This window comes from Falco peregrinus, chromosome 12, assembly GCF_023634155.1.
Source record: "Falco peregrinus isolate bFalPer1 chromosome 12, bFalPer1.pri, whole genome shotgun sequence".
NCBI classification, from domain to species: Eukaryota; Metazoa; Chordata; class Aves; order Falconiformes; family Falconidae; genus Falco; species Falco peregrinus.
Window position 1 is genome coordinate 18,305,581 of NC_073732.1, and position 13,378 is coordinate 18,318,958.

General features: G+C 56.7%; 1 protein-coding gene across 2 annotated transcripts; it reads left to right on the top strand.

The window, feature by feature from the left end:
- The first annotated feature begins 863 nt into the window (after positions 1–863).
- On the top strand, positions 864–13,005 carry B3GNT7 (UDP-GlcNAc:betaGal beta-1,3-N-acetylglucosaminyltransferase 7). Of its 2 annotated transcripts, XM_027787249.2 has the most exons (3): positions 864–1,078; positions 3,652–3,814; positions 11,591–13,005. In XM_027787249.2, exon 3 carries the CDS (start codon positions 11,664–11,666, stop codon positions 12,789–12,791), a length of 1,128 nt encoding a protein of 375 aa, XP_027643050.1. In that variant the 5' UTR covers positions 864–1,078; positions 3,652–3,814; positions 11,591–11,663; the 3' UTR covers positions 12,792–13,005. The 2 variants fall into 2 exon arrangements, with proteins under 2 accessions (XP_027643050.1, XP_055673520.1); XM_055817545.1 differs by lacking the exons at positions 864–1,078; positions 3,652–3,814 and adding an exon at positions 6,915–7,021.
- Positions 13,006–13,378: the final 373 nt, after the last annotated feature.

Here is a 13,378-nt window from a genome sequence, read left to right on the forward strand (position 1 = left end):
TAATGATGAGCAGAGCTGCAGGGCCAGGGATGTCTGAGTCGCCTCTACCTCACTCCTCAACCGATTTGGCCAAAAAAGGCTAATGTGAGCATTTCTGCGTCTGCTGGCCCAGGAGGGGGCCCGGCCAGCGCTCGGGGTCTCGGCAGGCATGCGCTGCACCGGGGCTGTATGTTTTTCCACTTGGGCTGGAGAGGGGCCGCGGGCAGGCAGCCGCCGGGCTCAGGTGATTCCTAAGCCACCCTTTCCATCTGACTCATGAGCGACGTCGCGAGCGCTCTCCTGCCCAGCGGAAAACACGTCGCCTTGCAGCTCGTGGCTCCCGAATCTGTGCCAGCCCCCCCGGCAGCAGGGCTTCCCGGGGCTGTGTGCGCAGCGTGCCAGCACCCTGAGCTCAGCCCAGCCCTGCCCGGGCTGCAGCTGGGACAGCCGTTTCTGTGATGCCCAGCCAGGGCTTCACCTTCAGCCTGCACCCGCAGCCAGCTCTGCGGGACGGTCAGGGCAGCAAGGCTGAGCAGGACAGGCCTGTGGTCCCTGCGACAGGCAGGAGCATCTCTGCAGGCAGGGCTGCCAGGTTCAGCACTGGCATGACGTTGCTTTCCCAGTCCTCCAACCTTAGAACTTCTCTCTCCTGGTTCCCTGTCCTCTACCTTTGCTCTTTGGGAGGGTCTGGGATGTGAGTGATGCCCTTCAGCAGCAGGACAGGTCCTCCCTTTCCCTTTCCCTTTCCCTTTCCCTTTCCCTTTCCCTTTCCCTTTCCCTTTCCCTTTCCCTTTCCCTTTCCCTTCCTCTTTCCCTCTTTCCCTCTTTCCCTCTTTCCCTTTCCCTCCCAAGGCCGAGCACACCAACATCCTCCTCCTCCCTCCTTTGTGGGCCTGGGCAGCACAAACATGTCTCCCTTCTCAACCTCATGTTCCCATCCATCTAGGCTTTCTCCATCCTATATGCTCATGGGCTTGTTTTCTTCAGTGCCGGGATGCCATCTTGCCACAGGCTCGCAGGACGAAGAACCCAGACCTTGGGGCTTTCTGCGTGAGGTTGAATTGAGAAAGCAGAGAGGGGGAAACTGAGGCACACTGGGGTAAGTACTTCTCGCAGGGGGACGCTGGGCTGCGAGAGACAATCAGGGCTTCTGGCTCACTGTGTCCAACCACAGGGCTGTTCACATCATGCTGCAGAGGCACCACAAGCTGTCTGCTCGCCCCGTGCCTGCTGCCGGAGCCACAGCATCAGGCTCCCCCTTCTCCTTTGGGAAGGGAAATGTTTTCCCTTTCCCCTCCCTTCCCTGCTCGCCAGCGTGAGTCCGGTTTCCCCTGTGCGCTGCCGCCAACTGCCTCTGGAACCACTGGAAAATGCATAAAAGGCCTGGGCAAGGCTGCGGTGAGGGTTACTCGCAGTTACAGCTGGATCCAGCTGCTGATTTAAAGCAACAGCACAGTCACACAGTCTCCCCAGGAGACCCAGGCATCCCAGGGGCACAAATCCCCCAGGGAGAGGAGGTAGCAGCCCTGCTGGGCAGCAGCCCCAAACCTAGAGGGGAGCTTTTTCCCTGGGGAAACTGAGGAAGGGGCATCCCAAGGAGGCAAATCCTTGGATGGATCCAGCCCCGGGGGTTTGCTCACCCAGGTTTGCTGACTGCTTCCCCCTGTGCTGCTCCTGCAGCTCCTGGCACAGAGGCCAGGGCACTGCTTCCCTGGCAGCCCCGGCTCGTGTCCCGCCTGGGGATGGGGCTGCAACAGCCTTGTCTCCTCCAGCACTGTGCCACCATCCTGTCCCCTGCCTTTCCCTGAACCTGTGGCACTGGAGTGTCACCCCATCCTCCTATTCCCCCACACTGCGGCTGTGGGGTTCGTGTCCCCCCTGAGCACCGTGCTCTCATGGGGTGGCCCAGAGGCAGGTTGGGGCTGCAGAGGGCAACAGTGGCTTGAGGACCCCCCAGCAGGGCAGGGCTGGCCCAGCCATCACCCTGCAAAGCAACTTCTCCTCCTCCCCCATTTTTGGAAGAAATTGTGCAGTTTCCCCCGGGGTTTGATTCCAAGCAGGGCAGCGGGCATTGCTTTTGGCTGTGGCTCAAGGTGTTTCAGGGTGAGCTGCCAAGGCCAGTGGATCAGGAGGGAGACCCTGGCTTTGGGAAGGTAGAAACGCTTCTCCCACCTCCGCCTGGGAGCCCATGTGGTCCAGCTCTGGCAGAGGCACTGGGATGGAAACGGCCGCGGGGCCCTGGGGTTAATGTGTAAATAACCAGTGCCGTGCTCGGGATCTGGATTATGGTCCTGTTAATGATGGGCAAGCGGAGGGAGCTTTCTGTGGGGGTGGCCGGCTTCCCTGCCATCCCACGTCACACCTGGACGGTACATGACGTCTGCCCCAGCTTCCAAGCTGGAGGTGTTCATTCAGCAATAAACCAGGGTAATAATTAATCCTAACTGCCTGTGGGGTTTTCTCTGAGCGAGGGCTGGGACAGAGGCAGTGCCAGTCCCTGGTCATAGCCCCTGGGATCCCACGTGGGAGCAGAGGTGATGGTGGAGCCTCCCAGGATTACTCTCTACCTGCCCACGCAGCACAAACAGCATCACGAAAGGTGCTTAGAAAACAAATGTGCAAGCACAAAGGGACATTCCCTGCCCTATTGCAGCCAGGATGTTTGTCCAGGAGTGCGTGCAAAGTCCTTACGTGGTGTGAGTCTGGCTCAGCTAAACAAATAGTAGCCTCGGCCTCCTTCCCCACCCTGGGGTATGGCGCAGGTGAATGGTTTAAGGAACACCTAAAATGTGTGACCACCCCATGCTGCTGGTGTCAGGTCAGGCTGAGCCCTTGGTCCAGCTCCAGGCACTCAGAGGTTTGGGGAGGAGAAGGCTGATTTGGGTGTCCCTGCAGGTCACAGGGCGACAGGACCTTGGCTGGTGTGGGAAATCCAGCCTGGTGACCACAGCACTGGCACAAGTGGCCAGGAGGTGTGAGAGTCACTGGGAGAAGAGATGAGACTTTTTTCTGTGTACATATAATTTGCTGGAATGGAAAGAAATCAGAAAACACCACCAAAAAAAAAAACATAGCAAAAAAAACAGGGCAGCTTTTCCCAGTGAAACAAACCCAAACCATCAGTGGGAAAAACATCAGCTGGGTCAACCTGCCACTAGCCAGCCCCCTGGGATCACATAAACTTCATTAAAAAAAGCTTGCCTCTTCCTTTGTACTTACTTTTTTTATAACACATTTTAGTTCAGGCCCGCTTTGAAATGAAAAGAGGCTTCTTGAAACAAAAAAAGCATTGCGGTTTGCTTTGAGAACATCCAAATGAGCCACTTTGGCATCGCCCCAGTCCTCACCCAAATGATTTTTGTTCACCATCCTTTACCCAAATGATGCCCTGTAGCCCTGTTAGGTGCCAGCTCCAAAGCCTCATGTCCCCACAGGTCGTTTGCCCCCATCTCCAGTGGTGACACCGGGTGGGATGCTTAGGTGGGAGGTAAGTGTGTGGCACTGGTACTGGCTGTCTCCAAATGGGTCCCAGGAGCCGGCAGCTGCAGAGGTGGCTGCTGTTGGCAGGAGCTGATGTCACCCCAGCTGTGACTTGGGTGTCACTTAGGAGGGTCTGTGCATTACCTTCCCTTCTGCATCCCCATCCAGTGCAATGAGTGTTATTTCTTGCAGGTCCCGTGCCAGCTCTCACAGGACCACAGTGGCTCACCGCACCTCAGAATGTCTCCAGCATTGCGTTAGGCAAACGAGCTGAGCTTCTCCATGCCTGAGCAAGAGCCTGCCATGCAAGAGCCTTTCTCCAGACACCTGCAGCTCCGCCAACAGTGCCAAAAAGGTACCTGGTGCCTCTGAATTTCAGCCTCGTGACTTAGACCTAAGAAATAAGGGTGCTGGGTGCTGCAGCAAAGGAGGGACAATGGATTCATCCACTTTGCTGAAGACAGGGACAGGCAGGAATGGCAGGGATCTGCTGGTGCCTGTGTCTGCTCATAATAAAGTGATGCTGCCCCTGGCTTCAGTTTTGGGTGAACAAAAAAATTCAGGTGTCTCTTTCTAGACTTTGCTCTCAGCAGAGGGGTTGTGGCTGCTCCGGTAAAACTTGTTCTTGCCAGACACTAGAAAGAGGCAAGGAGAAGGTGTGTGGAGGAGGATTATATTTTTTTTAAGAAAATGGTTTCATTTGGTTTTAACCTTCCTGCTGCCTTTCTGCTTTCCCAGGGTGAATATGGAGAGCCTGAAAACTTGGGTTTGTCCTAAACTTTCCTATGTAATGATGAAACATATGTAAAAAATGCTGCTTCATCTTAAGACTCAGCCTTGAAACAGGAGCTGGTGATGCCAGAGTTGCCTTGGACAGCGCTTATCTCTGTCGTTAGTAGCCCCAGACCTGACACTGTTTAAGTCTTTAACGAATAGAGAAGTAAAGCTTTGCACAGCCATCACGCCCCTGGTCTGCAGCGCTCTCACGCAGCAGGACATGCATCTGTCCTGCACAGGAGGAGGCAGGAGCAGGGTCTGCCTGCACAGGGGGGGATTATTGGAGCTGAAACTGCGTAGCAGCACAGAAGCATCCGGGAAGTCCCTGTGCTCGTGGCCCTGCTGCTTTCCTGCACGGAAGCAGGCAGCAGAGAGGCGGCAGGCAGGGAGCATAGCTGGCAGAGCTCCCTGCCGAGGCTGCCAGGAGCCCTCCTCGCCCCGCAGCAGTGCCGCTTCCATGCCCGAGCAGCTCAGCCCTCGGGCACGCTGCATCCAGCTGGCCCTGGGCTTGCCGGCTGGCCATGCTGTGCTGGGGGATCCGGAGAGCCCTGGGAGCCTGTCGCACACCCACAGCACCTGGGCATCTCCTGCAGGCTACAGCAGCTGCCCCAGGGGGGTGTTTTGGGGTTTATTCCAGCTCCCCACGGCCAGGATGCTGCCACCCCTGTCCCCTTGTGGTCCCAGGGCATGTTGCAAGGAGGAGATGGTGGCTGTGCTGGTGGGGCTTTGCTGTTCACACTCCTTTGTGCCTGTTTGTGAAGGGGGAGTTCTCCAACGGGGTCACCCTCCACTGTGAGCCCCTCTTTGCAGAGTGGAGTGAGCTCCCAGCCATGGGCCCTACCATCTACAGGTGCTACAGGGATGAGATGAGTCCTCCTCACATCCCACTCCGGGGTGATACTCAGTGTAGCTCTTCATCATACCCAGTACTCTTTCTCTGTGCACTTCCCAGCCATGATTTTCTTGGGGCTATGAATTCAGCAGATACAGACTTTCCTATCGGCAGTGGGAACAGACCAAAAAGGAATCGGGGAAGGTGTGTAGGTACTTTCGGTGGTGATAAGGTTGTGGGGTGCTGCAGAGCTGGTGCAGCCAGTTTGGGCAACGCTTCCTGGGGAGCTTTCACAGTCCCCAGGACATGGAGCTGCAGGGCATCTGGGAAAGCAATAAACTGAGATGAGGAAAGAGAATGAGGCTGGGAGAAAGCAATGCAACTTTCTTTCCCGAACTGAGCTGGACTTGGGGTTTTCTTGGAGCAGGGCCAAGTGTTGCTTGAGTAACAGAGGTTGTGTGGGTCCCACCACATGTCCAGCCTTGGCACAGAAGAGCCTTTCCCATGACAAGCACAGTGTGTCTGGGGGGGGGGGGAGGGTATGACAGCTGTGGGAGACCCCGACCCTCAGCACTCATGCAAAATGCAGAGAGGCTGTGGGGAAAGGGACTGGGATATCTGCTGGGCAGGAAAGGAAATATCCCAAAGGATTTCCTGCAGGCTTCATGGTTGACATGAGCAGCTGGTGGGGATGGAAGCATGACAAAAAGGGAGACATCAGAAATGATGGGGACTGATTTTCATGGCTGAAAAAGACCCTCAACTGAAATGCTACATTTAAGAGGAAAAGAAGGTCTTTAAATCTGCATCTCAATGGGCAATGGGATGTCCCCTGCTGGTATGGCTGCAGCAGGGACTCTGGTGGAACATTACTCTGAACCAGGGCTGAAGGAAGAGTTTGGAAGGACACCTCACCTGCCCCCGGTGCTGGTGGAAATCTGATCCATGAGGCAGGTCCTGGCATGCTGTAGGCACCCTTCTGCTGCAGCAACCCTTCCTCTGGACTCCCTGCACCCCACGTGAGGTGTGGGTCCCAGGAGATGTGTGGGTCCTGGACAGTGTGTGTGTCTGGTGAGGTGGGAGCCCTGGGCAGTGTTGGTCTCCAACAAGGTGTGGATCCTGAGTGAGATGTGGTCCTGGGTAAAGTGTGGGTCCCAGGAAAGCTGTGGCTCCGTTGCTTCAGGGATCCCAAACTATGCTGTGCACAGAGGCAAAGCTGGGATCTCAGTGTTGCCGTGAGAAACCGGAGCTGGGCCCCAGCTTCCTTTTGGGATTCATCCCAACCTGACCTGACTGTGTTGAGGGGCGAGGGCAGAAAAGACCCACATTCCTTTTCCAAAGATCAAATCCCAGCTGCCAAAAGCACCTCTCCCGGTGAGCTCTGGGATCCCCTTCCCACAGCTGGGACCCTTTGCAATTACCAGCGATGGGGCAGGGCTGATGCACCCAGAGGGCACTGTGAGGGCTGCAGAAGACCCTACGGGGTGCCAGGGTGGGGGATGTTTGGGTGGGTGGGGCCGGGGGGGGTGGGGCAGGACAGGACACACCCGCCCCCACCCCTCCGCGAGCTCCCAGCTCCCGGTGAGTTTCCCATCAGCAGCGCGGAGGGTCCCCGGGGGAAGCGCGGTGTGTCACCCGTAACCCCGTCCCCGGCATCGCTGGGGAGCTCCGTGCCGGCGGGGGGGCGGGGTGTGTGTGTGTGTGGGGGGGGGGGGGGCTGAGGGGCAGGGCAAGAGTTAACCTACCTGCTTTGCCATCCCTCTTGGCTCCACCTCGGAGAGCGAGGGGAGGGAAAAGGGAAAAAGTAAGGGGGGGGGGGGGGGAGGTTTGGGGTTGGGAAAAAGAAGAGGAGGAGGAGGAAGAGGAAGAGGGCAGAAAGCAGCGCCCGGACCGCGGGCAGCCCCGGCCAGCAGCGGAGCGGCCGCCCCGTCCCACTCCCAGCATGTTCCAGTGGTGAGTGAGCGCAGGGAGCGGGGGCCGCGCCTGCTCCTGCCCCGTTACCCCCCGCTGCCCCCCGTTACCTCCGCTCCCGCCGCCGCGTCCTGCCCGCAGCCTGGGGGGCTCCCCGGTCCCCATCCCGCCGGTCCCTCCCGAGGGGCTCCCCGGGAGCGGATAGCTGGGCACGGGCAACTTTGGTGAGGAGAGTGCGCATGGGGAAGGGACAAAAGACGGCGTCTGTCCCCTGTCTGTCTGTCCCCATCCCAGGAGTGACGTTCCTTTCGGCCGCGGGTCCCCCTCCCCCCGCAACCCCCGGGCCGGGGTACCCCGGGCCAGGCTCTCCGGGGTGTCGGCTCCCAGCGCAAACCTCGCCCCATCTCGGGACGGGGCCACCGGGCAGGGCTGGCGGTCGGTTTCCCCCCCCCCCTTTTCCCTGGGGATGCCTTCCCCAGCCCTTCCCTGCAAAGGGCCGGTTTGGGAAGGGGAGGGGGGCGGCGTGGCCGGGAGAGCGGCGCCTGGGGGCAGCCAGACCTGCTCCTGGGGTCCCTGTCCCACGGCAGCGCCAGCCTGGGGGACGGTGCCCATGGAGAAGGGGGGGGGACATCCAGGGCTCCTGCTCTTGCCTCTCCCCCAGCCCTGTGTTTTTACCACCTTGTATTTAAGCCAGAGGTCTTTTATAAGAAGTGGACGTGTGTCCCCAGACACCCTGGGAGGACACCCACCGTGAGCTGGGGCCCTGCTGGGCGCTTGCACACAGGCTGCTTTTGGAGACATTTGGGTGCCCAGCATCTGCTCCTAGATAAGATCCCCTCTCCCGAGCCCTTGGCACCGCCAACAGAAAGGGCTCTATGCTGGCAGTGCCTCCACCGGCTCCGTGACTGGATCTAATTGAGGGGCCAGAAAAATCCAAATAAATAGATAGCCCTGACTGATCAAAGAGGTTTTCATGTGGATCAAAAGTGGCTGTGTGCCTCCGGGGACCAGGGACGGAGAGCCCCAGTCCCCCAGGGCCTTGCCTGCCCTACAGCATCACCACCTGAAAGGGGAACGGCCGCCTCTAATTTGGGGATTTATATTTAACCATCCGGGCACAGCCGGTGGTGGCGTGGCCATCTCACAGGGAGGCTTTTGAGCTTTTCCTGGTGGAGAAAAGGGAAGAGGAGGGGAGTGGGTTGGGACCCTTTCAAAGCTGTCTCAGTGGCACTGACACTGGTGGTTGGGCCAGCCAGCCCCAGCTGGCGCCGGTGAGAGCCCAGCCGGCATGGACACGGGTTGCTGCTGTCCTTGGGCCCTTCGGTGCCGGCTCTTGGGGACACTGCCAGGGTCTGGCTGGGGGTTGTGCCCCAGAACAGGGCACTGGGGCTCAGCAGGGTGATTTCTCTGTGATGGTAGCAAAGCCAACACAGCTCCCTCGCCTCCTGCAAAGCAGTGGTTCTTGGAGTCTCCAGGGAGCAGGACCCGGTTCCTCCCCCCTGAAGTACTTCCCAGCTGAGGAGACCACAGAGCAGAAAGACTCAAGATCAGAGAAGATGCACGCGATTGCCACTCTTCTGACCCCCAGAATCTTTGGTTTGATGTGGGAATTGCCTGTGGCTATGGCTCAGGTTCCCCCAGTCCCTGTTGCTTTTCTGCCAGTGCAGGGACAGGATTTCTGTGGGGCAGGAGGTGGCCGTGGGGCTGCTGGCTCCTGCTGAACCCGGTGGTGCCCCTGCGGGTTGCCGAGTCCGACTTATAGGAAAAATCCCAAATAATTTTTTGTAACAAATCAAAAATTGCTCGTTGCACTGGTGGGAGCTGGGGGAGCAGTGTCTGGTGGAGGAAGGAGGGAGGAATAAGTTTCTGTGCTGTTGTGCAATACCTCACTGATACACCTACATGTACCCAGGCTATCCAACCTCCTCCACCTCTTACTAAAAGCAGGAGCTCCATCTCCCCTCAGCCCCAGGGCAGTCTTCTGCCTGGGCTGAAATAAAAAGCAGTGATCCAAGGAGGGTAATGGGGGTGAGCGACTCCACGGAGCTCCTGTCTCTTGTCAGGCAGAGCCTGCCAAAGGTGGAACCCACTCGTGCCAGTTAGTGACAGCCCCACCAATGCAAATTTTTTTTTTTTTTAATATTAAATCAGTAATTCCTTGCCCATGGCTTCTGGGGAACCCTTGGCCATCTTTCAGGCTGGGTATTTTATCATGTGTTGTCCTTGGGGTGTGGGGAGTGCAAGGATGGGATGGGATGGGGTGGGAGCAAGGCTGAGTGTCCGGATGGGATCGGTGCAATTGGGGTTACTATACAAGGGTGACTAGGGTTATTTCTGCTGCAGTGCCAGGTATTGATGAGAGGTTTTAAAAATTGCTTGGCTGTGCAGGGGTTAAAGTTTTATCGGACCACAGGGGTTCTAAGGATAAGCTTAGAGCTGTGTGGCCAGGGCTGGAGAGGGTTAAGGGAATGGTGAGATCTAATCAGAACTGCTCCCTCATCAGTCTCAGATGAGTGGCCACATATAAAACCAGATGAGGAATATCTATCAATTTACCAGTAATTACTTATTTCCACGCTGGCTCTCACAGTCCACGCTAGCGATCACAGTTTTCCCACGTAAATGTGGGGCTGAAAAGTTCTTTGTGCTTGAGGGCAAAGCTGGAGACAGGAGTTCCTGAAAGCTTCTGGTTCCCCTGCTTCCCTTCGGGGCTGCTGCATTTCAGTGTGGCTGGAGTCCCCAAGAGCAATGCAGTCCCCTGCCCTGGGGAGCCCAAGGGAATATGGGGTGTCCCACCAAGCAGGTGCTTTGGTGCAGCCTGTGCCCCAAAACCCCAGCAGCTTCCTGGCAGTGCTGATCATAATCCAGCCTTCAGGGCCAGGAGAGTTTCAAGGTTCCTTTTTTTTTTTTTTGGGGGGGGGGGGGGGGGGGGAGCTATCTGGAAAACACTTGGGTTGTATGTTTCAGATTTCAGCCCCAAGCTCCTTCTCTGGACTACTCCAAAGTGAAGGTGCCATCTGCCTGGGTAGAGACTATCTTGGTTCTGGCTCTGACGGGGAGTGGGAGGCTGAGGGCTGTCCCTGGTGGGTGGCACCCAGGCTGGAACGTGCTTCTGTCACCAAGAGGGCAGGTGCAGGGGATCTATGAGACTGGTGCCACGTCTGTCTCCTTTGGCTCCCCAGCCGAGGTCCCTTTCACTCCCCGGCAGGGAAAAGGGGCTCCAGGGACTGCTGAGCACCTCGCGTGTCCCCTCCATGTGGAGATGGTGCTGCCCTTGGGAAGCTGTCAGGACCCCCGGTGGGCACGTGGATCCCAGCTGCCACCCCCCAATGCCCGGTGTGCTTTTGCACAGGGAGATGGGCCAAGGCAGCTGGAGCAAGCAGGACTGCAACATCAGGAAAGTGGAGCAGATGTGCCAGCTGTGGAGCAGAGCCAGGTACTTGGGGACAACATAGTGTAGATGGGCAGGGCCAGCAGTTCCTCTCCTCTGTGGCAGCAGGGCAAGAAAGCCCCCTTTAACTGTGTGGAAAAGCAGGTTGGGGTGGTATTCGGGGTGGCATTCGGTGCATCAGTTGTCTCTGAGTGCAGCCCTCCTGCTGTCCCAAGGACGGCACGAGGATCCTGCTCAAGCCCCTGGTGAGCACCAGGGTTTGTCCCATGAGCCAGCAACTTCCCCTGGTGATGGGTCTGCAGCAGGGGAGGGCAGCGTTTGATCTACCACCCCCAGCCCTCCACACACCCTGGATGTGCAGGTATCTGGTTTGCTGCAGGCTGGGAACATCTGCCCCCAAATCTGCAGTGCATCTACTGCTCCTTATCACCACAAAGTGAAGCAACAGGTCCTGAGAACTGGCCAAACACCCAGCAGTGCCCCCAGAAATGCTGATTCCCAAGGTGGTTGCAGGGCTAAGGACATCTCTTCCCCACTGAACCCTGAAGTTCGCCTTAAGTGGTGATTTTTTTTGGTCCTGATCTGCCATTTTGAAATGAAACAGCAATGACTGTTTCATTTTGACTCCTGTGGTCTTCCCAGCTCTGGTTTCTCAGTGTTGCGTGACCTGTGATGCCAGTCTAGGGCCATAGGATGCCAGTCTACAGCCATAGGCAGTATGCCTGTATTTTGGAATTAACATTTCCATGGAAAAGATAATTCCCTTCTGCTTTTGTCCTAAACTGCAATTTTCAGATGTCTGAAACAGAGCTTTCTTCAGGACTTCTCTCCAAAACAGCTCTTCACGGGAGCTCTCATCCTGACTTCATATCTCTCTCTCCCCTTGCCTCCCTCCCCCCTGCCTTATCTTCTTCCCGGTGAACCCTTCCCAGCTCTTTGCACAGATATGGGGTTGCCAGATGATACCGCAGCCACTTGCTATATGCCTTGTGCCTGTCCCTGTGGTTAAGCGTGGCCCCCGAGCTGCCCTGCAAGCAAGCAGGATGCAGGTGGGAAGAGCGTGTGTGGTGTCCCACAGCTCTTCCCACAAGGCTGCTGCCCATCAGGTGATGGGACACAGATTATGAGCATTCCATGACCTCTCCAGGAGGTGCTTTTGCAGGCAAGCTTCTTGCAGCCTGCAGTTTCCTCTCCTTAACTCCCCTGTCTTATCCCTTTAGGAAGAAGACCATCTACAAAACTGTTTGCCTCTCCTTCTTGCTGGTGATCACAGTGACGGTGCTGCAACGGGGAATGGCCCCCAGTCAGTTCATGCAGGGCCAGCAGCAGAAAGACCTGCCCACCCCAGAGGCCCTGAAAACGCAGAAGAGGGACAACTCCTTCTCCTTCACCAGCACTTTCTGGAAGAGCAAGAAGGAAAAAGCTCCTGTGAAAGAGGAGAGTGTGATGGCAAAGCAAGTGAAATCCTGGGATGTCACCACTACCAACTGCTCAGCCAACCAGAACTTCAGCAAGGTGGACTGGTTCAAAGGGCTGGAGCCCAACTTCCAGCAGTTCCTCCTCTATCGGCACTGCCGCTACTTTCCCATGCTGATCAACCACCCTGAGAAATGCAGCGGAGACATCTACCTGCTCATCGTGGTCAAGTCTATCATTACGCAGCACGACCGCCGTGAGGCCATCCGGAGGACCTGGGGCCAGGAGAAGGATGTGGACGGCAAGAGGATCAGGACGTTGTTCTTGCTGGGCACGGCTTCCAAGGAGGAGGAGAGAGCCAACTACCAGAAACTGCTGGATTACGAGAACCATATCTATGGGGACATCTTGCAGTGGGATTTCCTGGACAGCTTCTTCAACCTCACCCTCAAAGAAGTCCATTTCCTGAAGTGGCTGAACATCTACTGTGACAATGTCCGCTTCATCTTCAAAGGTGATGACGATGTGTTTGTGAGTCCCAGCAACATCCTGGAGTTCCTGGAGGACAAGAAGGAGGGAGAGGACCTCTTTGTTGGGGATGTCCTCTACAAGGCCAGGCCGATCCGGAAGAAGGAGAACAAGTACTACATCCCCAGCGCCCTCTACAACAAAAGTAACTACCCACCCTATGCAGGGGGTGGGGGCTTCATCATGGATGGACCCCTAGCCAAGAGGCTGCACAAGACCTCGGAGACACTGGAGCTGTACCCCATTGACGACGTCTTCCTAGGGATGTGCTTGGAGATCCTAAAAGTGTCACCCATTGGGCACGAGGGCTTCAAAACTTTTGGCATTGTGAAGAACAAGAACAGCAAGATGAACAAGGAGCCATGTTTCTTCCGGAGTATGTTGGTGGTTCATAAACTGCTGCCTCCAGAGTTGCTCCAAATGTGGGACTTGGTCCATAGTAACTTGACATGCTCGAGAAAACTCAATGTCCTTTAGCTCAGTCTCTCTGGAGAGCTGGGACTGGAGGGGCTGGGACAACCCATCCCTGCTCCAGGATGGGGTGAGTCTCTGCTGGTGGCACACGAGTCCTCTGCGGGGCATGTTCCTCTGGGGCAGAGACTGCGCTCGTGGGCAGGGTTTGTGATGGTGTTTGTTCCTGTACTGTAATGTGGTTCACTTATCTCCAGCTGGGTTGGGGGTTGATGAAAAAGGAGAGGGGAAAAAAAACACAACACAACAAATCTAGCACAAAATGAAGAGAGAGAGGGAGGGAGGGAGGGCAGAGCTCTGCTTTAGGTACCACCTCCACCAGAGTATGATGAAATACGGGGTGGGGGGGGAGGCAGAGAGGGAATGTGACACAGGCATTTTTTGGAGATGTTCAGGGTCTGGCTATCCAGGGAAAGTGCTTCAAGGGAGCTGAGCAGTTTACAAGTGTGTGAGCCCCCGACAGCTCAAAAGTCAAGGGGATTTTGTTTGTTATTTCAAGTTTCTCCTCCATGTGAGGTTTTAGTGACATCGACTCTGTGTGCATTGGGTTTGCCCCTGCCAAAGTCCTCACTGTGCAGCTGGGGAAGGGGCTC